The sequence below is a fragment of the Martes martes genome (assembly GCF_963455335.1).
Source record: "Martes martes genome assembly, chromosome: 9".
NCBI classification, from domain to species: domain Eukaryota; kingdom Metazoa; phylum Chordata; class Mammalia; order Carnivora; family Mustelidae; genus Martes; species Martes martes.
The window spans coordinates 76,531,159-76,555,378 of record NC_137896.1 but is presented as its reverse complement, the minus strand read 5'-3'; the positions used below and the strand labels follow the sequence as shown (position 1 = coordinate 76,555,378).

Genomic DNA, 24,220 nt, shown 5'->3' with positions numbered 1-24,220 from the left:
TGTCATTTTAATGGCTTTTAGACATTTTATCATGTTATATAACTTGACCACTTCTAACTTACTGGACATTAAGTTGTCTCCTACTTAAACATTTTTGGATTATCTTCTTGGGATATACTCCCATAAGTATTTGTTCAAAAGAAAGTAATTCTTATGTTTTCTGTTGTACATAAGTAGACTGATTTTTAGAAACATTTTGTGAATTATGCATAATAATCAGCAATGTATGATTATATCTGTTTCCTGTAGACCTGCTAACATTAACTTTATATAGATAAGATATTAAAGAATAAAAAGGGTACTACTAATTTTTTGATAAAGATACTTAAAATGTTTTTGTTATTTTGAAATGATTATATACATATGAAATTCTAAACTTCTGAATCTTTGAGCGAATTTTATTTAATTTATTTTATTTTTTGAAGATATATTTATTTGAGAGAGAGAGAGAGCACATGGGGGAAGGTGCAGAAGGGGAGGGAGGGAGAGAATCCTTAAACAGACTCCCCACTGAGCATGCGCCCCCCCTCCCCCCCCCAGGGCATCCCATCCTAGGACACTGAGATCATGACCCAAGCTGAAATCAAGAGTTGGACGCTTAATAGACTGACTGAGCCACCCAGTCACCCCTAGAGTAAATTTTAATTTATTTTTGTTTATTTAGTTATTTCTCAAAATTTTATAAAATCAGCTATTTCCACATTATGGATAATTCATTTACTTGCTCTCTTTTACTTAATAGAAACAAAATTGCTATTTTAGCAAATCTTATCCCCATCAACAAAGGATTCTTTAAAGGAATGTCACAAACCACAACCATATCTTATTTATCTTTCATAGCTGAAGGACATTTTTGGATGAAAATATCCTTGTAATTTCATGGCTTCCTTATTCTATTTGCAGGACATTTCATTACTATATAGATTATGCCAAGTTTCCAAAAGGTAAAATTGGTTCTTTATTCCTCTCTATAATGTTACTTATTAATCTGATTTCTAATTCTTAATACTTTTTTAGATAAGTTCACTTCAGTTAGTCACAATGTGGCTAGGTAACTGAGCTCAGAACTTTGACAATTACTCACTTGATTAGGGCAATGACTTTCAACTACCTGCACAACAGAATTAGGTGTGAAATATAACCACTAAGTCTAGGGTAATGGTTTCTAAACTTTAGTTTGCATCAGAATCTTTTGTTAAAACACAGAGGGGGGGCGCCTGGGTGGCTCAGTGGGTTAAAGCCTCTGCCTTCGGCTCTGGTCATGATCCCAGGGTCCTGGGATCGGGCCCCATATCGGGCTTTCTGCTCAGCAGGGAGCCTGCTTCCTCTTCTCTCTCTCTCTGCCTGCCTCTCTGCCTACTTGTGATCTCTGTCAAATAAATAAATACAATCTTTAAAAACAAAACAAAACACAGAGGTTTTAAACATATGCTTGTTAAAACATAGATTGCTGAGCTTGTCTCCTAGAATTAAAGAGATTCAGTTGGTTTTGGGGGGGGGGGCACGGTGACATGGTCCCAGGTGATGCTGATGATGCCAGTCCAAGAATCACACTTTGAGAACCACTAGTCAGGGATCTAGCCTGGGCATCTATGTAAATTGTTTAACATGATTGTGATGGTTGAACACAGTATCATCCTTAAGGAATGAGTTGCATAATGGAGTGTTTGTAGGTCATTTCCCTGAGGAGATTCTCAAACTTCATTGTGCATCACCATCACCTGGAGGGCTTGTTAAAACACAGATGGTTAGGCCTCACTCCCGGAATTTGGGATTCCCTAGATCTGAGATGTAGTGAAAATCTGCATTTCTACCAAATTCCCAGGTGTTATTGATGCTGCTGATTCTAGAATCACATTTTAAGAACCACTGCCTTAGTGTAATTTAAACCTAACCCCTGCAGCAGTATCCTTGCTTTCCCCTAAGTATCCAGAGTACCGTAACAATTGTTGTGCAACTTTAATCTTCAAGAAGTCAGATTCCATTCTGAGGGCAATAAAGATGGAAGGGAGTATATCTTATTCATCTTTACATAGCCTTGGCATATTACAATGAGGTTTTGCAAATACTAGTGCTCAAAAATGTAATGCATTTGAACACTGATTGGGACAGCAAATGATTTTGTGGAAATAGTAATGTTACTTATTTAATCAACACTTAGTAAAAGAAAATGGGTAATTACCATTCCTGAGTTTAAAAAATGTAGAGAAGCGGCTGTCAAAGAAAAATTAACTTTGGCTCATCAAGTTAATTGGCAATCTTCCCTCATGTTTTGCCTTTAGATATTTGTGAGTGCAGTGCACCGAAACTGACTATAGTGTTGACTTGAGTCTGGAGATATATCTGTGTGTGTATATGTATATGTATACACACATATTTGTGCATCTCTCTAATAGTATCTGACTAAACTTGGCAAACCACAGAATTAGTCGCATATATTGAATAGATTATAGTACATTGTATAATAATATATACAGAATAATACATTATTCCGTATGCTGAGGGCATACAGAAGATCCTGTAGAACAGGCCAATAGGAGACAGACCGCAGTGAAGAAGGGGATTGGAGGGAGGTTCGGGGTAAATAAAAGAGATACTACAACACCCAGACTGTACAAACCATCTTACGCTGGAAGAAATGCAATCTCAAAGTTGCGGAAGTCCCATTTTATGCGGGAAGAGGTACAACTGCAGAAAAATTGTAGCAGTCTTTCAATAAAATGAAACAAAATCACCAAAAACGGTTCTTGAGACAAGGCTGGAATGATCTTGTTCAATTAGAGCTATGAACCTGAGGACAATCTTCCCTCCTGTCTGCTGTTGGGGCCAATGCTGCCTCCTACAGAGCCACATCTTCTCTGCCAGGTGCTCCAAGTAGCACCAGACCTTAATTTCACTCCGCCCGGTCCTCGAGGCTTTTTCCCGCCAAAGGCCAGGTTTCCTCCCCTCCTAGCCCTGGGCGCAGGCGGGACTGCGCATGTGCGGGGCCCTGGCCGACGGATAACCACCCCCCCTCCCCCCAGCGGCCCCACGGACTGCGGACCATGGCGGAGATGGAGGCGAGCCTGTTGCGCCAGTGCCCGCTGCTTCTGCCTCAGAACCGGGCGAAAACCGTGTACGAAGGATTCATTTCGGCTCAGGTACCCGCCAGCTTGTTGCCCGCTTGTTAGGAGGTTGTCCCTTTCGCGGCGCGGCTCCGCCCCTGGAAGTCAGTTACGGGAGCAGTTAGGGGGCCCTTAGCCGCCGGGAGTTAAGAGGGGAGGCGCCTCACGGCTCCTGGGAGACTGGAGGTTCGAGGACTTCTGCGGTTGTTGACAACCCGCCACTGGCTACCGCGTCCTTGCCTGGGCCGGGGTCGGGCCAGGGACTCGGCGAGAGGAGCTCTGCGCGGGACGCGAGCGGGGGCGGGGCAGACGGCCACGCCCCCTCGCGCGCGCTTCCTGAGTTTGACCTCTTTTTGATTCCGCGTCTGCTCCACCTTGAACTGTTTTTTGATTGTTTTGCAAATTTTTACCTTGTCTCTAACACCCGCCCCCCCAAGCCCCACGAAGGTTGGTGGCCAACCGTTCACTAGGGAATCCCTGCAGATTATACTCGTTTTTCCTGCAAAAATGTATTTTGGAGGAAAACGACCTTTTGGCTCTCAACTAAGTCCTGTGTCCCTGAGCACTTCCTGTAGCGATATTTTGTACGAAATCTTGACAGCAGAATTAATTACCTTTCCTGAGTCCAGGCGACTTCTTAATTCTGTGGTGGAGTTGATGACACATGGTAACACACGTGTACAGGTTTGAAGTTTACAAAGCGCTTTCCAAGTACGTTATCTCACTAATCCTCGGCCCTTTGAGGCAGAATTAAAAGAAATCATTCTCCATCTTCATAGCTAAGTAAATCAGGGCATGGGAAAGTGGACAGGTTAAGTTACTTGTCCATGATTGCCAGAGTCCCTGAAAGCGAGGCAATCAGATTCCACTCCCGCGTTTTGCTCCTCTCTCTGCATTGCACCAGGATACTGGGTTAGATTTTTGAGTATAGATTTTTGCTCCCAGACCTTTATACTCAACATTGTGCAACCTCTCTCACCAGCACAATACTTTCTTTCTTTCTTTTTTTTTATTTTAAAATTAACAGATTCTGCTTGAGGAAAAACTGTTGAAACTACACACAAATTAACCACCTGCAACTTTTGATATGGATCGCGAATAGTTAGATTACCAGCAGTACCTTTTAGCTATAAAATATAACATGCAACTAACCTGAGGATTTGATTTGCTATGTGAAATAAGGAGAAATTTCGGAAGAGGAAAGAAAGTGGTCATTTTTAAACAACTTAACATTGAAACAACTGTATTTTCTGGAAAAATATGTATGAATCTTTTATAGACATGCACATTTTCAGTATTTGAACTCAGTTATATAGAAACACAAATTATGTAATTTTGTCATAATAAATTTAAAATTTAGTAATTAACCAGATAATTTGAAAACATCATGGTGATGAGTAAAAATTTCTATTCTCAGAATTATTTTTATTTTCTGAAAGGAAAATGAATAATTGCATTGCTCCACCTTACCTTGATTAACACTCCATTCAATAATCCTCATCAAAACATTGTCAGCATTAAAAGAGTGGGATGGAGGTAAAATTTAACTCTTAATTATAGTGATTAAGAGAATGGTTTCAGCTTTCAGAAATATTTAAGTGTTTGAGTATTGGGTATTTGAAAACTTGATACTTAATTTAACTTTAAAGAGAAGCCTGTTTCATGCTTTTTTTTTTTTTAAGTATAACTGACATGGAACATTTGTTTCAGGTGTACAACACATAATGATTTGATGTATGTATATGACATGAAATGATCGCAGTGAGTCTAGTTCATCAGATGCACCATATATAGTTCTATAATTTTTTTTATGATGAGAACTTTTTTTAAAGATTTAATTATTTGAGAAAGAGAGATCCTGTGGGTGCAGAAGTTCAGGGAGACAGAGAGAGAGAGGAGAGAAAGAATTCTCGAGAGGACTGCCAGCTGAGTGGCAAGCAGGACTAGAGCCTGATCCTGGGGCCCTGAGATCCTGACCCGAGCCAAAATCTAGAGTAGGCCTCCTAACCCACTGACCCACCCAGGTGTCCTTCTTATGATGAGAACTTTTAAGATAAGTCTCTTAGCAGCTTTCAAATAGGCAATAGAGTTTTAACTATAGTTTCCATGTGGTACTTTTCATCCCTATAACTTAAGACTGGGAGTTTGTGCCTACAAAAACACAAACTTCACCTGTTTCGCCCTCTACCCCACCAGAAAACATACTTTTTGAGGGTAGGGGCCATATCCTAGGAATTACCATATGTTTTGAAGTTTACTCAAAACCTATAGTAGTTTCTCAAAGTACTGAGTGAATTATCAAATTTACTTGCTAAATGAAACTTTTACCCACCCCTTAGTATATTAAGGTAGAACTAATCCGAGTGCACTGTGATTAAGGAAAGATTATAGAGGGTACCTATGGATTTATTAATTTTTCTTTAAATTCATTATGACCATTGCAGAAAGTAGAGGCTAAATTTCATTACTATTTCTGGAATAAAGGTAATCCACTTTTTCTTCCCTGAATTGGAAGTATCAGTCTTGAATTATCTAGTTGAAAACCTGATTCATTTTCAGGTAATGTTTAGAAAAATTAAAGAGAGATTAAGTTACATTTTTATCTGGAGCCATGTTATACCTAATTTTAGGCATTTCAAGGAAAGTACTTTATATGTGTGTCTCTACTGAAGCCTGTGAGAAAACTTGTGTAAATGTCAGAATTGAGATTAGATGAATTTTCTTGTGACCCTTGCTGTAGCTACAATTCTGACTTCTTAACATAAACACATTATTTAATGTTTGATGGGACTGGTTTTCTTTAGAAATGTTTGTCTTGTATATAATTTCAAATTTACAGAAAATAACATGTATGAAAATTACCCAGATTCACCATTTTACTTTTGCCCCATTTGATTTTACTCTGCGTGTATATATATGGGTGGGTATATAGACATTATTTTTCTGAGCAGTTTGAGATTAGGTTGCAGACATAGTGTCTCTTTATTCTTAAATACTTCAGCATATAGTTCATGAGAACAAGGACAAACTCATGTATATCCACAGTATAGTTATCAAAATCAGGAAGTTTCATCATGATATAATGCCATAAACTGGAGGCCAAATTCAGATTTTGTTAATGTTGCAGTTATATATTTTGTACCCCTCTTTCCAGCCTCCTGTAAGGAGTGAGATGTAAGTTACCAGATACCACATTGTATTTAGTTTTAAGGTATCACATTGCATTTAGTTGTCTTATTTCTTTAGTCTGGCATAGTTCCTTAGGCTCTTTGTTTTTTATGAACTTGACATTTATTAAGACTATGGTTTGGATATTAGGAAGAATATCCCTCAGTTTGGGTTTGACTGATACTTCCTCATCATTAAATTCAGATGATATAATTTCAGCACAGATGACACAAAGAATGCTGTGTCCTTTTTAGGGCATGTGAAGTCAGTGGTTCTCATTGATGATGTTACCTCTGATCACCTTGTTAAGATGGCATGTGCCAGATTTGCCTTTTGTAATTCGTAAGTACTTTTAGAGAGCTACTCTGAAGCATCAAACTTTCAGGTACACACACCAGTTTTAGTATCTTAATTGAGCCACCATCATTTGGTGGTTGCCAAATGATGATTTTTCTAACTCCATTATTTCTTCTTTATTGTCCCTTTATTATAAGGAGTAAACTCTTTTCCCCCACTTATTTGTATCAGAAGTTTTAAAAATAATTTAATGGATTGTAATCGTTACTTGCCTTATTTATTTTGATGCTTAAATTTTCCCAGATTTGGTTGTGAGAGCACATTTTTACTGATACAAGTTTTTAAGGCTCTGCATTTTCCCTCTTACCACTGTTTTTAAAGTAGGCTGTATGTGCTGACATGTAGTGTTTTATCATAATCATTTTTTAGTACTTACATAATTTTACTTTGTAGATCCCTTGCACCCAAGAGTTACTTAATAGAAGATTTAAAAATTTTTCTCATGAAAATCTTTTTTCGATTATTAATTTTGTTATTTCTAGTTTTACAATTAGATAATACTGTTTCTAAAAATTATAGTCTGTGAACTTATTGATTCTTTGTGCATGTGTGTGCGCACGTGTGTGTGTGTTTGTGTGTGTGTGAGAGAGAGAGAGAGAGAGAGAGAATGAACGATCCCTGTGATTTAAATAAGTTATTTTCTCAGTTGGGTTATTCCTTTTCTTTTGGGTGAGCTCGGCAGTTTGTTTCCCTCAAGGAATTTGTGCATTTCTTCTAGATGTTTGAATTTATTGGCTTAAATTTTACTTCATAATATTCCCTTATCCTTTTAGTGAATGTATTTAGGAACTGTAATGATGTTCCCTATATTGGTTATCTTTTGCTGTGTAACTACTTATTCCAAATCTTTGTGGCTTAGAATAACAAACATTTGTTATCTTACCTTTGCCATGGATCGGGAGTTTGAAAGCTACTTAGGTGGATGGTTCTGCATCACTGTTTCTTACGGACTTGTCATGAAGATGTTAGCCAGTATGCCAGTTCTCTAAAGGCTTGGTTAGAACTTAAAGATTTGCTTCCAGGATAGCTCATTCACATGGATATCGGCTGGAGCCCCCTGTTTTCTACTTCTCTTTGACTTGGGAGGCCTCAGTTCCTTAACTGCATAGACCTCCATAGGGTCCTCACAACATGGCAACTAGCTTCCCCCTGCGTGATAAATCAAGCATAAAGCTGCATGGTACTTTTGGAGAAAAGGTACCAGTCTCTGAAGTTACACATATTTACTTCTGCTTTTTCTGTTTTTTTATAGCAAGCCTCAAATCTAGTTCATATTCAAAAGGAGAGAAATGAGGCACCAACTCTTAAAGGTTGAAATATCAAAGAAATTATGGATATATTTTATAGATACTTCCTGTCCCCACTCTTACGGTATTTTGTGTCTTTTTTCCCTGGTGCAACTGGGTAGAGGCTTAAACATTTTATTGATCTCCTCAAAGAAGCCACTTTTGATTTTATTGATTTTTTTTTTTTTTTTTTTTGCTTATTTTTCTGTGTCTTTCTTTGCTTTCTGTATATGTGTGTGTATTTCTTTGTTTTCTGATCTTAAGTTTCCTAGTATCTTCAGGTGGAATTTTAGCTCATGGGTAATGAGAACTTTTTATTTTATAATATTTTTTTAAAAAGATTTTATTTATTTAACAGAGATCACAAGTAGGCAGAGAGGCAGGTGGGGGGTGAGGGTTGGGGGTGGGGAAGCAGGACCCTGCTGAGCAGAGAGCCTGATGCAGAGCTCGATCCCAGGACCCCGGGATCATGACCTGAGCCGAAGGCAGAGGCTTAACCCACTGAGCCACCCAAGCGCCCCTCTATTTTGTAATATAATTGTTTAGTGCTGTAAATTTTTCTTCAGACACTACTTTGGCTGTATCACACATACTTTGATATGTTAGATTTTCTTTTTCTTTTTTGGTTTGAAATACTTGTTAATTTCTTTTCTTTCTTTTTTTTTTCTTTTGACCCATGGGTTACTTAGAACAACAGTATACCTTTCTAAATATTTTAGGACTTTCTAGATATCTTTTTGATATTGATTTATAATTTAGTTTCATATTGGTTACAACAGAATTTGTAGGATTGAAATTCTTTTAAATATATTGGGACTTATTTTATGGCATAGAATATGACCTATTTTGGTAAATGTTATGTCTGTATTTGAAAAGAATGCATTTTGCTGCTGTTGTATGATTGTTCTATAATGTCAGGTCAAATTGGTTCATAATGCTATTTGAGTTTTTTAAATACTCACTGATTTTCTGTCTACTAGTTTTATTAGTGAATGGGGGTATTGAAAATCTCCAACTATAATTATTGTTCAGTTTCTACTTTTGTTTCTGTAAGTTTTTGCTTTGTATATTTTGAAGTTCTTTTTTTTTTTTTTTTAAAGATTTTATTTATTTATTAGAGAGAGATCACAAGTAGGCAGAGAGGCAGGCAGAGAGAGAGAGAGAGGGAAGCAGGCTCCCTGCTGAGCAGAGAGCCCGACGCGGGACTCGATCCCGGGACCCTGAGACCATGACCTGAGCTGAAGGCAGCGGCCCAACCCACTGAGCCACCCAGGTGCCCCTATTTTGAGGTTCTTTTATTAGGTACATGAACTTTTAGGATTGTTGAGCACTCTTGAACTGATTTTTTTTTTTTTTTTTTTTTTTTTTTTTAATAAAGACTGTGAAATAACCCTTTTTATCTCTGGTGATCTTTGTCCTAGAATCTCTATTTTCTGATATTAGTATAGTGACTCTAGCTTTTTTTTTTTTTAATTCGTGTTGGCATGGCTTAATCATTTCCCATTTATTTGATATCTATTTGTGTCATATTTATAGGGGATTTCTTCTGGACATTATTTTTTTTATTGAATTTAAAAATCAACTGATTTTTGCTTTGAGATGTTTAGACCATTTACATTTAATGGATGACTGATATCATTGAGTTTAAAGCTAATATTTTGCTGCTTTTTTGTTTGTTCTATGTGTTTTTTTATCTTTTCCATTTTTTCTGCATTTTCATTATACACTATATAATATTTTTTATCTCCTCTATCAGCTTATTAGCTATTTTCCTTCTTAATTAGTTGCTTTATGGTTTATAGTATACATCTTAAACTTGTCATGATTCCATAAATAATATTAGGGTTATATTTTATATGCGCTATTGCTTTATCAGCTACATATCACTTTTGTCTCTTGAGTGTTTGTTCTAGGGTTTACAGTATGCTACTGTAATTTACCACAATCTACTTTCAAATATACCACTTATAAGAATCATGCAATGTACTCTTTCCCATCCCCTCCCTTTTGTGTATTTGTTGTCATATCTTTTAGTTCCATTTGTCTTTTAACACTCCCAGTATACTTTTATTTTCCTTTAAATTTTTATTTCCTTTAAATAATTATCTTCCTTTATTAAGAGACTTTTATTTTTTAAGGACAGTTTTAGAGTGGGTTTATTTCTGAGTTTTCTGTCCTGTTCCATTGATTTATGTTACTGGTTATTAGTTTTTGAGAGGAACATTGAGAATTTAAGTACCATTTCATCACATGATCTAAAGGGAGGAAACCAACAATATGATTTACCACTGTTGATGTTGACTTTGGCTAAAATAGTGTTTGTCAGTTTCTCTACTGCAGCATTAACTCTTCTCCTCCTTCCATACTTACTCTTTGGAAGGAAATCTCTGAGTTGCTCCCACTTAAGGAGTGAAGGGTTATTCTCCCCCTCTTTTAAGGTAGAGTATATAATTTACCTTGAATTCTTCTGTAAGGAAGGTTAGTTTAATTCCCATATTTATTTAAGTTTTTAAATTTAATATAGATAACATACAGTGTTCTGTTAGTTTCAGGTGTACAATATAGTGATTCAGCAATTCTGTACGTTACTCTGTTTTCATCATGATAAGTGTACTCTTTAATCCCTATCACCTATTTCACCCATCCCTCCTCCTCCTACCACTTCTCCTCTGGCAGCCATCAGTTTGTTCTCTGTAGTTAGGAGTTTTTGTTTTTGTTTTTTGGTTCATCTCTATTTTTTTCTTTGCTCATTTGTTTTGATTTCTTAAATTTCACATATGAGTGAAATCATTGGTATTTATCTTTTTTTAAAATATTTTATTCATTTATTGACAGACAGAAATCACAAGTAGGCAGAGAGGCGGGCAGAGAGAGAGAGAGAGAGAGAGGAGGAAGAAGCAGGCTCCCTGCTGAGCAAAGAGCCTGATTCAGGACTTGATCCCAGGAGCCTGAGATCATGACCTGAGCAGAAGGCTTTAACCCACTGAGCCACCCAAGTGCCCAGTATTTATCTTTCTTGACTGACTTAGTTCACTTAGTGTTATACCCACTAGTTCCATCCAGGTTGCTGCAAACGCTGAGATTTCATTTCTTTTTATGGCTGGGTAATATTCCATTGTATATATGTACCACATCTTTTTTTATCCATTCATCTGTCAGTGGACACTTGGGCTGCTTCTGAAACTTGGCTGTTGTAAATAATGCTATAATAAACTTAGGGGTGCATGTATCCCTTTGAATTTAGTGTTTTTAGGTATATACCTAAAATGTATAGATACCTAAAATGTATAGATGATTACTGCATCATAGAGTTCTTCTATTTTTACTTTCTGAGGAACCTCCATATTGTCTTCCAGAATGTTTGCACCAGTTTGCATTTTGACCCGCGATGCAAGGGTGTTCCTTTTTCTCCACATCCTCCCTTAAACTTGTTGTTTCTTGTGTTGTTGATTATAGACACACTGACAGGTATGAAGTGATAATCTCATTGTAGTTTTGGTTTGTATTGCCCTGATGATTAATGATGTTAAGCTTCTGTCTTTTCATGTGTTTCAGCCATCTGTATGTCTTGGAGAAATGTCTGTTCATGTCTTCTGCCCATTTTTTAATTGGATAATTTAAGGTTTTTTGGTGTGTGTTCAGTCATATAAGTTCTTTATATGTTTCGGATACTAACCCTTTGTCAGGTATGTCATTTGCAAATATCTTTTCCCATTTAGTAGATTTGTTGATTGCTTCCTTTGCTGAGCACAGTCTTTATTTTGATGTAGTCCCAACAGTTATTTTTGCTTTTGTTTCCCTTGCCTCAGCAGACCTGTTTAGAAAAATGTTGCTGTGGGTGATGTCAGAGAAATTAATCCCTGTGTTCTCTTCTAGGATTTTACAGTTTCATTTCACATTTAGGTCTTTAATCCATTAAATCCAGTGTATTTTTGTGTATGGTGTATGGTGTATGGAAATGGTCCAGTTTCATTCTTTTGCTTGTAGGTGTCCAGTTTTCCCAGTGCCATTTGTTGAAGAGACTTTTTTTCCCCATGGCATATTCTATATATTTTAACAATATCTATTGTTTCAGTCCTTGAGGATGGAATGTCTTGTCATTTTTTTTTTTCTTTTCTTTTGGTCTCATCTTTTATTAGTACATAGTTTTCAGAATACAGGTCTTTCACTTCTTTGATTAGGTTTATTCCTTAGCTCCCTCATTTATTATTATTTTTTTTAAGATTTTTTTTAACTTATTAGACACAGTGAGTATATAAGCAGGGGGAGCAGCAGAGAGAGAGGGAGAAGTAGGCTCCCCACTGAGCAGGGAGCCCTATGTGGGGCTTGATCCCAAGACCCTGGGATCATGACCTGAGCTGAAGGCATATGCTGAGCCACCCAGGTGCCCCTCCCTCATTTATTAAAACAATCATTTATATCAGTATGGACTCATAGATATTGTATCTTATACCTTGGTTTGTAATCCAGTCCTTATTTATTTGTTCAGATTGTCCAGTTTGGCACAGTGATCCTCTTAAAGACCTTTTAAGAAAAAGGTTGTTTATATTTACCTGATATTTACTGTTTCTGGTAGTTTTTGTTGTATATCTACATTTCTTATTTCATTTCCTTTCTTCCTTAGGTTATTCCTTTAACATTGCTTATAGTGCATAGCTTGTACTGATACATTTTTTCAGTGGTTTTATGTCTGACATGGTGTTTGGCCTTTTGAAAGATACTTTTACTAGGTATAAAACTCTAGATTTTTTTTTTCTTTTAGTACTTTTCAGATGTTGCTTAATTTTCTTGCGTTATTGCCTATGAGAAATCTCTTCTGTTTCTTGTTTTTGTTCCTTTGTAAGTGTGTTGTTTTTGACTGCTTTTAAGATTTTTCTTTTTATCATTGGTTTTTGTTGATTAGATTATGATGCACCTAGGTGTAGTTTTCTTCATGATTTTCCTCCATAGGGTTTGTGGAGCTTTTTGAATTTGTGAGTATATATTTTCAGTTTGGGCAAAACTTCAGCCATTATTTCTTAAATTTTTTTCCCTTCTTCTCCTTCGTTTTGGGGACTTAAAATAGGTGTATAGTAGGGCATTTAAAAATCATTCCATAATTCACTAATGGTTCTGTTCTTTTTCATTGCTTGTTTCAGTGTCTTTCTCTTGAATGTTCTGTGCCTTTGGGTACCCTGATATTTTCTTTTGCAATACTTAATCTGCTGTTAATACTTTATAGCATCTCAGACATTTTATTTTTCATCTCTTTGACTTGGGTCTGTCTTTATCTTTCCTGTTCTATTTAGCATACTCATGCTTTTCTCTACCTTCTTGAACATATGTAGTTATCACTGTTGGAATTTTTTTAAGCAGTTCTATCATCTGCCATTTTTGTATTTCTCTTGATTTTTTTTTCTCTTCATTATGAATCTTATTTTCCTGTTTCTTCGCATACTTTGGTTGGATGCCAGATACTGTGCATTCCAACTATTGTGTGCTAGATAATTTTATTCTCTTAAATATTCTTGATTTATTCTAAGCTGTAGTTAAATTATTTGGAAACAGTTTAAGCTTTTCATAGTTTGCTTCTAAGCTTTGTTAAGCAGAATCAAAACAGACTTTAGCCTAGATTAATTTGGCTCTACCACTTGGGCAGTAATCTTCAGAGTACTCTCTCTTCCTCTCTCTTTTTTTTTTTTTAAGATTTTACTCATTTATTTGACAGCATGAGCACATAAGGAGGGGGAGCAGCAGAGGGAGAAGGAGAAGCAGGCTTCCCACTGAACAGGGAGCCTGATATGGGGCTTGATCCCAGGACCCTGGGATTATGACCCTTGCCGAAGTCAGATGCTTAACTGACTGAGCCACCACCCAGGCACTCCCAGAAGAGAAGTCCCACCACTTCTCTTTAATGATAACCTTTATAGTATAAGGTTTTCTACTCTTCTGAGAGGAAACATGACTACTCCCAGCCTTGTGTGAGCTCTGAGATTGTTTTGCATGTTCCAGTCTCATGATTCCCTGGCCTTGGGTAGTTTTCTCACATATATGCAGCAATCATACTTAGCTGATGACTTTTACAACAATACACTGATATTGTCTACGTTCATTCTCTGTGTATTGTCTCTTCTTATATGGCATTCCTCTTTGGTACTGTACATTGTGAATTATACATGTCTTTGCCTCCCCCAACTCACCCCCTTTTGTCAAATCAGGGAGAATTGTCTGGCTCCATTTGGTTCTCCATCCTTGCTGTGAAGTCTGAAAAATTCTCCAGGTAGTAAGACAGGATAATTATAAAGATTTTCTCATTTGTTTCCCTTCTTTCAGTAATCACTGTTTTTTGCTACCTATTTGATGTCTGATCATCATTGTTTCATATATTTTGTCCAGTTTTTAGTTAAAGTGGAAAGGTAAATCCTGCTGCTGTTTCTCCATCATAGCTAGAAGCAGAAATCTCAGTTTCTTAAAAGTTCTATTCTATTGTTGCTTTTTTAAAATCTTGCTTTGAGAAGTGTGGTGCTACTTTTATTCTATTTCCCATATATTATTTGGTCTCATAATAAGTTAATGGACTTTTTCTTTAAAGTCTGCATATTAAGATATGTATCTTTTTTTTTTTTTTAAGATTTTATTTATTGAGAGACAGAGATCACAAGTAGGCAGAGAGGTAGGCAGAGAGAGAGGAGGAAGCAGGCTCCCTGCTGAGCAGAGATCCCGATGTGGGGCTCGATCCCAGGACCCTAGGATCATGACCTGAGCCGAAGTCAGAGGCCTTAACCCACTGAGCCACCCAGGCGCCCCAAGATATGTATCTTAATACAGATATGCTCCTCCCCCTGCTCACTCTCTTTCTCTCACTAAAATAAATAAATAAATCTTAAAATTTTTTTTTTTTTTAAAGATTTTATTTATTTACTTGACAGAGAGAGATCACAAGCAGGCAGAGAGGCAGGCAGAAAGGAGGAAGCAGGCTCCCTGCTGAGCAGAGAGCCCAATTTGGGGCTCAATCCCAGGACTTGAAATCATGACCTGAGCTGAAGGCAGAGGCTTTAACCCACTGAGCCACCCAGGTGCCCCAAATCTTAAAAACTCTTACTGGGGTAAAATACCCATAACATATGCCACTTTTAACCATTTTATTTTAAATATTGTCTACCCCCAACTTGAGGCATGAACTCACAGCTCTGAGATCAAGAGTCATGTGCTCTACTACCTGAACTATCCAACACACTGCCTCTTATGAAATTTTTATTTTACTCTATTCTTCCTTGAGCACTTATTAATTTATTCTACTGTAATATCTTTTTTTTTTTTTGAACTAAATTTTTTTTCCTTGTAATTTCTGTTCATAGTTTTTGAACTTCTGAGCCTGGGTACAGATGCTTACTAATGATAATATAATTCAGTATTGTAATTTGTTTATGCCTTGTGTTTTTTTTATTTGCATGGGGGATCATTATCACTTGAAATGTTTTCTTTTATTCTGATTTTGACTCATAGTAGCTTGGCATTGATGAAAACATCTTTGTGAATTCGGTTGTTGGCAGTAGTTTATAAAATTACTAGTTTAAGAATACTTTCTTCTGTAGTTGAAGCAAAGTGCAGTTTATTTAATGGCTGATTTTTTAAGTAGGGCTGACGGAGGAGTTGAGTATTTTTATTTTGTTACATAAGTTCCTCAGTTTTCCATTCTTACTTTTCTTCCTAATACCCAGTTTCCAAAGGATGTCTCCACCTGCCTTTTTATCATCTTCTACCTGTGTATTTCTTTTACAAGGTGAGCTTCTTGACTTTTATGTTCATATTAAGCACCCTCCCTGTAGTGCTCTGATCTACTAAACTCTTTATTATTATCTTAACACTTAGTTCAGTCTCCTCTTCTCTCTTCCATGCACTTTTTTTCTGAACCTCATAGTTCTTTAAAAGGACTTGGTATAGGAGCCCCAGAGTGAAAACCACGGGAAAGTGGTTTATGTCTTTCTTCCTACAGGTAGTTTGAAGTTTATAGTGTTCTCTGTTTTCTGATTTTGATGGAGACATGGGTTTTTTGTGGTTTTAGTTTTTGTTTTGTTTTGTTTTTTTAAAGATTTTATTTATTTTAAAGAGAGAGAGTTGGGGCAGAGGGAGAGGGAGAGAATCTCAAGTAGACTCTGTGCTGAGCATGGAGCCCAACGTGGGCCTTGATCTCATGACCCTGGGATCATGACCTGAGCTCAAACCAAGAGTTGGATACTTAACTGACTGAGCCACTGATCAATATTAGATGTTCTTAATATTGATCTATTTGGGAGGATATATGGAGAGATTCAGATTTAGGCAACTGTCATTACTTTGTTCCATACAACCTGGAAGACTTCTTTTTGAGAGCAATTAACATTTTTTATATGCTTTAACTAAAAAAGCTAATTTTGGACATTTTCTTGAATCAGAAAAATATTATGGCATGTAACATAGCATTTGACCTTTTAAAATGGCTGGATTTTGCAAATAAGGGACTTTGGAATTTTATTCTTTCAGATAACAGATCAGAGTAGTTTTACTATTTTTCATGTAAATTCTGAATTCCAGATTGTTCTTACATCTATGTGTGGGATGTCTATAAAGTTAGGTTAAAGTTACTACATAATACCTTCTAGTGCTTTAATGAAATAGTGAATTATTGTTACTTGACCTTTTGAAAAGGTCAGTAGTACATTTTGTTTCATTTTTTTAAAGGACATTTAAATGTAATGAAAGTCAGAACTGTAGTATTATCATGAAAGTAAAGGTTATGGGGTACATTTAATTGTGTTCCTTTAGTTTTGAATCTGCTTTGAGGGAGCCTCTGCTAAAATTCTCATGGTGATTATTTTTTGAGAATTTTATTACTCTTTTTCATTTTATATTGTTGGAGTAAAAGATTATATTTCTGTTTGTCTTTTTCTGCTTACCTTTGCTCAGATCATGTGTATTATTCTATTTAAGATATAAAGTTTAAGCTGCTTACCCATTCACTTTCTCAAGAAAGTGAAACTGAATACATTTCTCAGAACAGTTCTTTCCTTAGAAAAACTCTTGAGTAAAATTTGGTATATTCAAATGTATAGCTAGTAAATATTTAAATTAAAATAAATGTTAGTGATTTTTTTTATTAAAGGCCTACGAATGTGGGAGAATTAAATATTCTGTTTTTTGAAAATTTCTTTCATGTCTATATGTTCAGATTGTGTAACTAACTATACTTTCATTTTATTAAAATGAGGAAATTGAAAATATGAAGTCTATAATGGATTACATATTCTTATATTACACTGTTTTTTTTCTTTCATAGTCAAAGCAATTGAAAGAATTTCTTTTCCCAAGTTTATAAGAAATAATTAAATTTCTTTGTTTGCACTAACAGTTTCTTAACATTCTGTTATGTGAAGTGATTCTCTTTAAAAATGAAGTCTTGGGTGCCTGGGTGGCTCAGTGGGTTAAAGCCTCTGCCTTCGGCTCAGGTCATGATCCCAGGGTCCTGGGATCGAGCCCCACATCAGGCTCTCTGCTCAGCAGGGAGCCTGCTTCCTCCTCTCTCTCTGCCTGCCTCTCTTGCCTACTTGTGATCTCTGCCTATCAAATAAATAAATAAAATCTTTAAAAAAAAAAAAAGAAGTCTTGTCTTTGTTTTGGTTTCCCAATAATTACAAAGTTTCTGGCATTTTTACATTATTTTCCTTCAAATGTAGTATTCTATTGCATATATTTTAACAAATGTAAAGATTTGGATAAAGTTGATACCTTTTTGAAAATAAAGGAAAAAATTGCTTTTTTGATGTAATTTTGTTTAACTTTTTCTTAACATTGTGATTTTCTCAATATTTTCCACAGGGACGTGATTTTCACCTTAGAATAGTGTTGCCTGAAGATTTACAAATGAAGAATGCAAGGTGATGTATTGTTTGGTCATATACATGCCATCTTGGTGGGTTGGGCAGTCAGTTAATCTAGGAAAAGCTTATTCTGTTAGTTTTGCCTAAAGTGCTTATTAGTCAACCAGAAACATTTCCAGTTTTTTCCAAATCAGTGTACATTTGTAAGTTATTATGCTTTGTGCTGAAGTACTTTAGAAGGTAACACATTAATTCTCTATCTTTATTTTTTTTTCCTATGAAAGTTTAGATGATTAGCAGTTGTGTAAGTTATCTGTTGGTATAGGCAGCCCATCAAGGAATGTCAAGAGAGGAGACTGGAAATTAGGTGGCACCTAGAACCTCTTTTCCGCTCTTAAATATCTCTGGAAGAAGAGTGGAGAAGAATCCAGAGACACTCATTAGAATTGACAGGATTTTTGTGACTGATGGAAAGGAAAGAGGAGTGAAGTTTGCTTTCTAAGTTCCTGGCTCACATCACTAAGCTAGAGAATGAGTCACAGTGGAGAAGTAGGAGAGCCATCGTTTTAAGACATATTAGATGTGAAATATCAAGAGGAGATGTTTAATGTATTAGTGTGAAACTCAAGTGTGAAACACGGAAGTCACAGTAGGGATGGGATTTGGGGCTGTGAGTATGGGTACTTAACATTGCCGGCAAGTGTGGGGTGAAAAAAGAAGGCCAACGTTTAAGAGACTTGAGAGTATACCAACATGTAAAGAACTGATAAAAAGGAACTTGGAAGAAGACTAAGGATTGACCAAAGAAGTAAGAGGAAAATCTGGGCAGTTGTCACTGAAGCCAAATAGAGGCTTAATGAGGACATGGTTCCTAGTGCTGAGTATTGCAGAGGGATCAGGTTAAATTAGGTTTCATGTGGTGGCAGAAGCCAGATTGTATTGGGTTTCGGAGTGGGTGAGTAGAAAGGAAACGTAAACAGTATAAACTACAATTAACCCTTGAAGAACCCAGGGGTCAGGGGCACCAACCCTTTATGCACTTGAAAATTTGCATGTAATTTTTGACTGCAAAAATTTAACAGTTGATCGGAAGCCTTACTGATAACATGAACAAACTGTTTAATGCTTGTATGCTGTATGTTGTATATATTGTAGATTAAAAAGAAAATTTTGTTAAGAAAATCATAAGAGGGGGGCGCCTGGGTGGCTCAGTGGGTTAGGGCCTCTGCCTTCGGCTTAGGTCATGATCTCAGGGTCCTGGGATCGAGCCCCGCGTCGGGCTCTCTGCTCAGCGGGGAGCCTGCTTCCCTTCCTCTCTCTCTCTGCCTGCCTCTCTGCCTACTTGTGGTCTCTGTCAAATAAATAAAATCTTAAAAAAAAAAAAAATCATAAGAGGAAACACGTCTGCAGTACTGTATGTATGTTTATTGAAATAATCTGTGTGTAAGTAGACCTGGGCAGTTCAGCCAGTGTTGTTCAAGGATCAACTGTATTTTGAAGAAGAGGAGTGGTAGAGAAGGGTGTGCAGTCAAGGCAGAGTTATAATCTTGTTTTTTTGAGATTTGCTTGAGCAAGTTAATATATTTGTTGAAAAAACTAGGAGAAAATAAAACTATTACAATAAAGTGATGATTAATTACTTGGTATGACCAAGTTGGTGACAAGGGATGGAAAGTACATTTGGAGGGGGAGTTTTCCCATGGGCAGTTGAATGAACTACTTTGCCATTAAGAGGGAAAAATTAGGGGTGGAAATGGAGGTTAGTATAGCAAAAATGGAAGAGAGTCATGGTGGTCTGAAAGGGTTGTAATTGGGGAATCAGAGGGGCTTCCTACTTCCAGGTAAGGAAGAGCAATTCTTAGAAGAATTACTCACCTAAGCAATATTGAGAGCACAGCTGAGGTGAGCCAGTGGATAGATGAACACTAACTACTAACTACTACTTACACAATTAAAAGTATCTTTTATGTTAATCTTGAATTTGAAGATTATATTGCTACATATGCTTTCTCAAATACAAGTTCTATATATTATGATCAGAACTGTTGATTTATTTAACCTACCTTAGAGAAGAATCGAGTTAAGTAGAAAATTCTGCTTTTGATATGTTAAAAAAAGATTTACTATTTGCATGTCATTTACTGATTGCAGTTATTTATATTTTGAAATAAAATTAGTACCGACAGTCTGAAGACAAGACTTTCAACAGTATCAGTGGTAAAAATTTTATTAACTTGTCAGAATTATATTTATGTCATTCTCTTCTTTGTATGTGCATGTTTGTGTTAGCATACAAAAAAGTTTTTTCTTTTTAATTCTGAACAATGAACAAACCATTTTGTTCCATTAAAATTTTAGATTATTATGTAGTTGGCAACTGAGAGCAATACTTAATGGATACCATCAAATAGTACAACAGGTAAGTCCTTTAAAAGATTTGTTTTAAGCAAGGAGGGCGGGGGGTTTAGGGGGTAGGCAAGGAAAAAATGAAACAAGATGGGATCGGGAGGGAGACAAACCGTAAGAGACTCTTAATCTCACAAAACAAAATGAAGGTTGCTGGGGGTGGGAGGGGGTAAGGAAAGAGTGGCTGGGTTATGGGCATTGGGGAGGATATGTGCTATGGTGAGTGCTGTGAAATGTGTAAGCCTGATGATTCACAGACCTGTACCCCTGGGGCTAATAGTATATTATATGTTAATAAAAATAATTAAATAAAAGAAATTGTTACATTAACTCTTTTTTAGAGGACTTCTTGCAGAATGTGGTGACAGACTGGTATAGTAGTTGCTGAATTTTATAGGTTTCATCTCAAATATTTTAAGGGTCCGTGCATTATATAAAATGTTTTCTGTCTTGGAATCCTCAGCACATTACTGGGCAGTATTCTGAAGCGAATTTCCATCCTGGAGAGGGTCTTCAAATGTATTCGCCCTCACCCATATCCATCACTTTTTGAGCAGTTTTTCTGCTGAGACTGAATAGTGATAGAAGAAATCCAGGAACCATCTAGATATTTTAGAGTATCTGTGGCAAAAATTGGAATGTAGTTCTAGATTAGTAACAGAAAAGGTGTGGTGGAGATCACTTAGGATCATATATATGTACTTAATGAACATAGATGTAAATACAGCAGAGATATAAATAGGCAGGATTAATCTTTTTATAACTGGAAGTTTGTATTATTATTATTTTAAAAGACTTAATTTATTTGAGAGAGAGAGAATGAGCAGGGGAGAGGACCAGAGGGAGAGGGAGAAGGAGACTCCCTGCCGAGCAGGGTGCCTGATGTGGGATCCATCCCAGGACCCTGGGATCATGACCTGAGCAGAAGGCAGACGCTTAACTGGCTGAGCCACCCAGATGCCCCTGGAAGTTTGTATTATTGATCACCTTCATCCATTTCACCTTCAGCTCCAATGTAATTATTCTTTTTTTTTTTTTTTTTAAAGATTTTATTTTATCTATTTGACAGAGAGAGAGAGAGAGATCACAAGTAGACAGAGAGTCAGGCAGAGAGAGAGGGGGAAGCAGGCTCCCTGCTGAGCAGAGAGCCCAATGCGGGGCTCAATCCCAGGACCCCGAGACCATGACCCAAGCCGAAGGCAGAGGCTTAACCCACTGAGCCACCCAGGCGCCCCTCCAATGTAGTTATTCTTAAAGTTTAGATTCTTCTACCTGAAAATTTCTTTAAAAATTAGAAACACTTAAAAAAAATTACTGTTGCTAAAGAAACCCAAAGTAATGCCTCTTGTAGAAAAAAAAATGTAAGTAGAACTGCATTTCTTTTGATGCTTTATTCATTTTATGTTTTTCCCGATTTCCTATATTCCTATATTTTTTTCATCTTAAAAGCAGGTTATTATGTGTGATAACTGACAATGACAGTCACTCACATAAAGCATTACTGAGCCACAAAGAAATATAGGAGATAAATTATTTGATTTGTAGAATGTAGGCTGTCATTGCTGGCAGCATAATTACTGCCATTTTTTTAAGGGGATGTTTAAATTATTTCTGTTTTCTCTCCACTGCCTCCTCCTCATCCAGTGTGACTATTTATATTGTATTCTAGAGTTTGGGAAATGAATCTATTGAGATATTTAAATACCCTGGAAAAAACTTGTTAATAAAGACTAAGTGTAATAATGTCTGTAACTGTTTTTCTCTATCAGTTCACCAAGAGGGTTCCTAGAAAAAGTTCCAATTACTTACTAATCTCTTTCCTGTCCTCTAGTTGGTCATATAGAACCCAGAGTTAGTTTGTCTTTGTTTTATTCTAATATTACTATTCTTTCCTTGTATTGATTTTAACTTTAGTAAATATGGGCCAGGGGAATCAGCAGTCTTTTTCTGTGAATGGTCAGCTAGTAAATTTTTTAGACTTTAGTGGTCCCTAAAATCTCTGTCACAACTACTTCACTTGTAGAGCCAAAGCAGCCATAAAGAGGTAAATGAATGGGCATTGCTGCATTTCAGTACAGCTTTATTTACAGAAATTGGTATTGGGCTGGATTTAGCCCCTAGGCTGTAGTTCACAAAAATCTGATATAATTTATTGCTCATTACTGGTAAGCTAAGAGGGAAAATATTGTATAGAAGATGGAGAAGTCAAGATTTGTTTTACAGATTTGCCCACCTAAAGCTATGTTACGATGTGCTTCATATGTCTCATGCATTGTTGAAATATTTTAGATTATTATTATTCTCCTCTAAAAGAGGGAACAAAATCACAGATTGACTTTGTTTAGAACTGTGTGGTGGTAGTGCAGTGTATCACAAAAAGTAACAAAAATAAAATATTTTGATTTCAAGCAGAGAAGTGATGTAGAGTTTCATCAAATAAAAAATGTGACACTTGAGAATTTGCTTTGCTTTCCTTTATTCTGTAGGTATTTTAAGAATCAAAGATTTCTAGGAAACAGAATTATAACCCTTAAATATTTATTGAACTTTAGAAGTTATTTCCTTTTTGCCATTTTATTATAATGGTTTTATCTTGTTTAAAGATTGACTTCTTTTGAACTAGTAGGGTTAATTGTGAAAAGACAAAACTGACAATTGTATGTAGTTTTTAAGGCAAGGGGGAAAATAAAAACATGGTATTAATTAATAATTGATTCATCACTCTGATTAGATTTTTTAATTGCATAGATTTGCCTGATTTTATATTTTATGTTCATCTTTCCACCCCATACCACTTAAAAAAAATTTTTTTTTTTTTTAGATTTTATTTATTTGACAGAGATCACAAGTGGGCCCGAGAGGCAGGCAGAGAGGTGGGGAAGCAGGCTCCCTGCAGAGAGCCCAATGCTGGGCTCCATCCCAGAACCCTGGGATCACGACCTGAGCCAAAGGCAGAGGCTTTAACCCACTGAGCCATCCAGGCGCCCCCCCGCCTTTTTAAAATAATGTGGTTTGGTAAATTTGCTAATCTTGATCAGTTGTCAGTGCTGAAGGAACAAAGGAGATTTTAAGAGACTTTGGTACAATTCAATTTAGCTCACCAAAACAGATTTGAGGACAGTAATTACTCTTTCAGAATTTTGAAATTGCTAGGTATAGAAGGGATGGTGACTAGTACTTCAGTTCTTAAACTTTTAAGATGTAGATATATCTGATATTTTTTTCACATTCACATGGACTTATATTTTATTTCAATTTCCGTGTATAGAATATTCATTGTGCAAATGAAATTAATTAGAAATGTTTCTATCTAGAGAATGCAGCACTCTCCTGATCTAATGAGCTTTATGATGGAGTTGAAGATGATTTTGGTAAGAATTTGTTTTCTGATGCTATTACCATATTCTGTAAGTCCTGATTTTTTTTTAATTCCTATAAAAATTAACATGATTGGAATTTAAAACTTCTACTCCCAGTCACTCAGTGTTTTATTTTACTGTATGTAAATGTGGATGATGCTTCTTTTGAATTACATGAGGAACAGAACGTGTGTATAGGAACCAAACTGATTGTGTCAAACCGAGTACACTGGACACTAGTCTTGGACAGGTGGTGAAATAAAATGTAGTCCTGGTCTGTCAGAATTTAACATCTATGGAGAGATTAGGTACCTACACTTAAAGATCTAATACAGTGTATACATAATTTTGTTTATAGCTGCAGATTTCTGAAGAACTTGTTAGGCTTCATTACATACATACAGCTATATATAATAATTGATTACTCAGTTAATTATGCATAAAATACTTGAGTTTTTAGTTTTTCCTATAGACATTGTATTGTTTAAGAAATTTTTAACTATGCAAGTTTTCAATATAAACAGAAGAGGGAAGACCCTATAGTGAATACCCATGGACCCATGACCTGCCTTTAACATTTTGCTGTTTTTCTTCCCCTGCTCCTTAAGGAGAAGGGACTAGAGTATTCTTTTTTAGATTTATTTGAGAGTGGGAGAGTATGCACTGAATAGGGAAGGGAGAGGCAGAAGGAGAGAAAGAATTCT

The 24,220-nt window shown here is 36.3% G+C and overlaps 1 protein-coding gene across 3 annotated transcripts in view; it reads left to right on the top strand.

The window, feature by feature from the left end:
* The first annotated feature begins 2,963 nt into the window (after positions 1-2,963).
* FANCL (FA complementation group L) overlaps positions 2,964-24,220 on the top strand; it is a 91,468-nt gene continuing 70,211 nt past the window's right edge. The window contains exons 1-4 of one of the 3 annotated variants that reach the window (XM_080814304.1): positions 2,998-3,140; positions 17,750-17,808; positions 20,110-20,170; positions 23,472-23,528. In XM_080814304.1, the coding sequence (XP_080670430.1) occupies positions 3,045-3,140; positions 17,750-17,808; positions 20,110-20,170; positions 23,472-23,528 (273 nt within the window). In that variant the 5' untranslated portion in view covers positions 2,998-3,044. Of the gene's footprint in view, positions 3,141-15,615; positions 15,678-17,749; positions 17,809-20,109; positions 20,171-23,471; positions 23,529-24,220 lie in introns of all 3 variants that reach the window. The other 2 variants (XM_080814306.1, XM_080814305.1) reach the window with 2 other exon arrangements.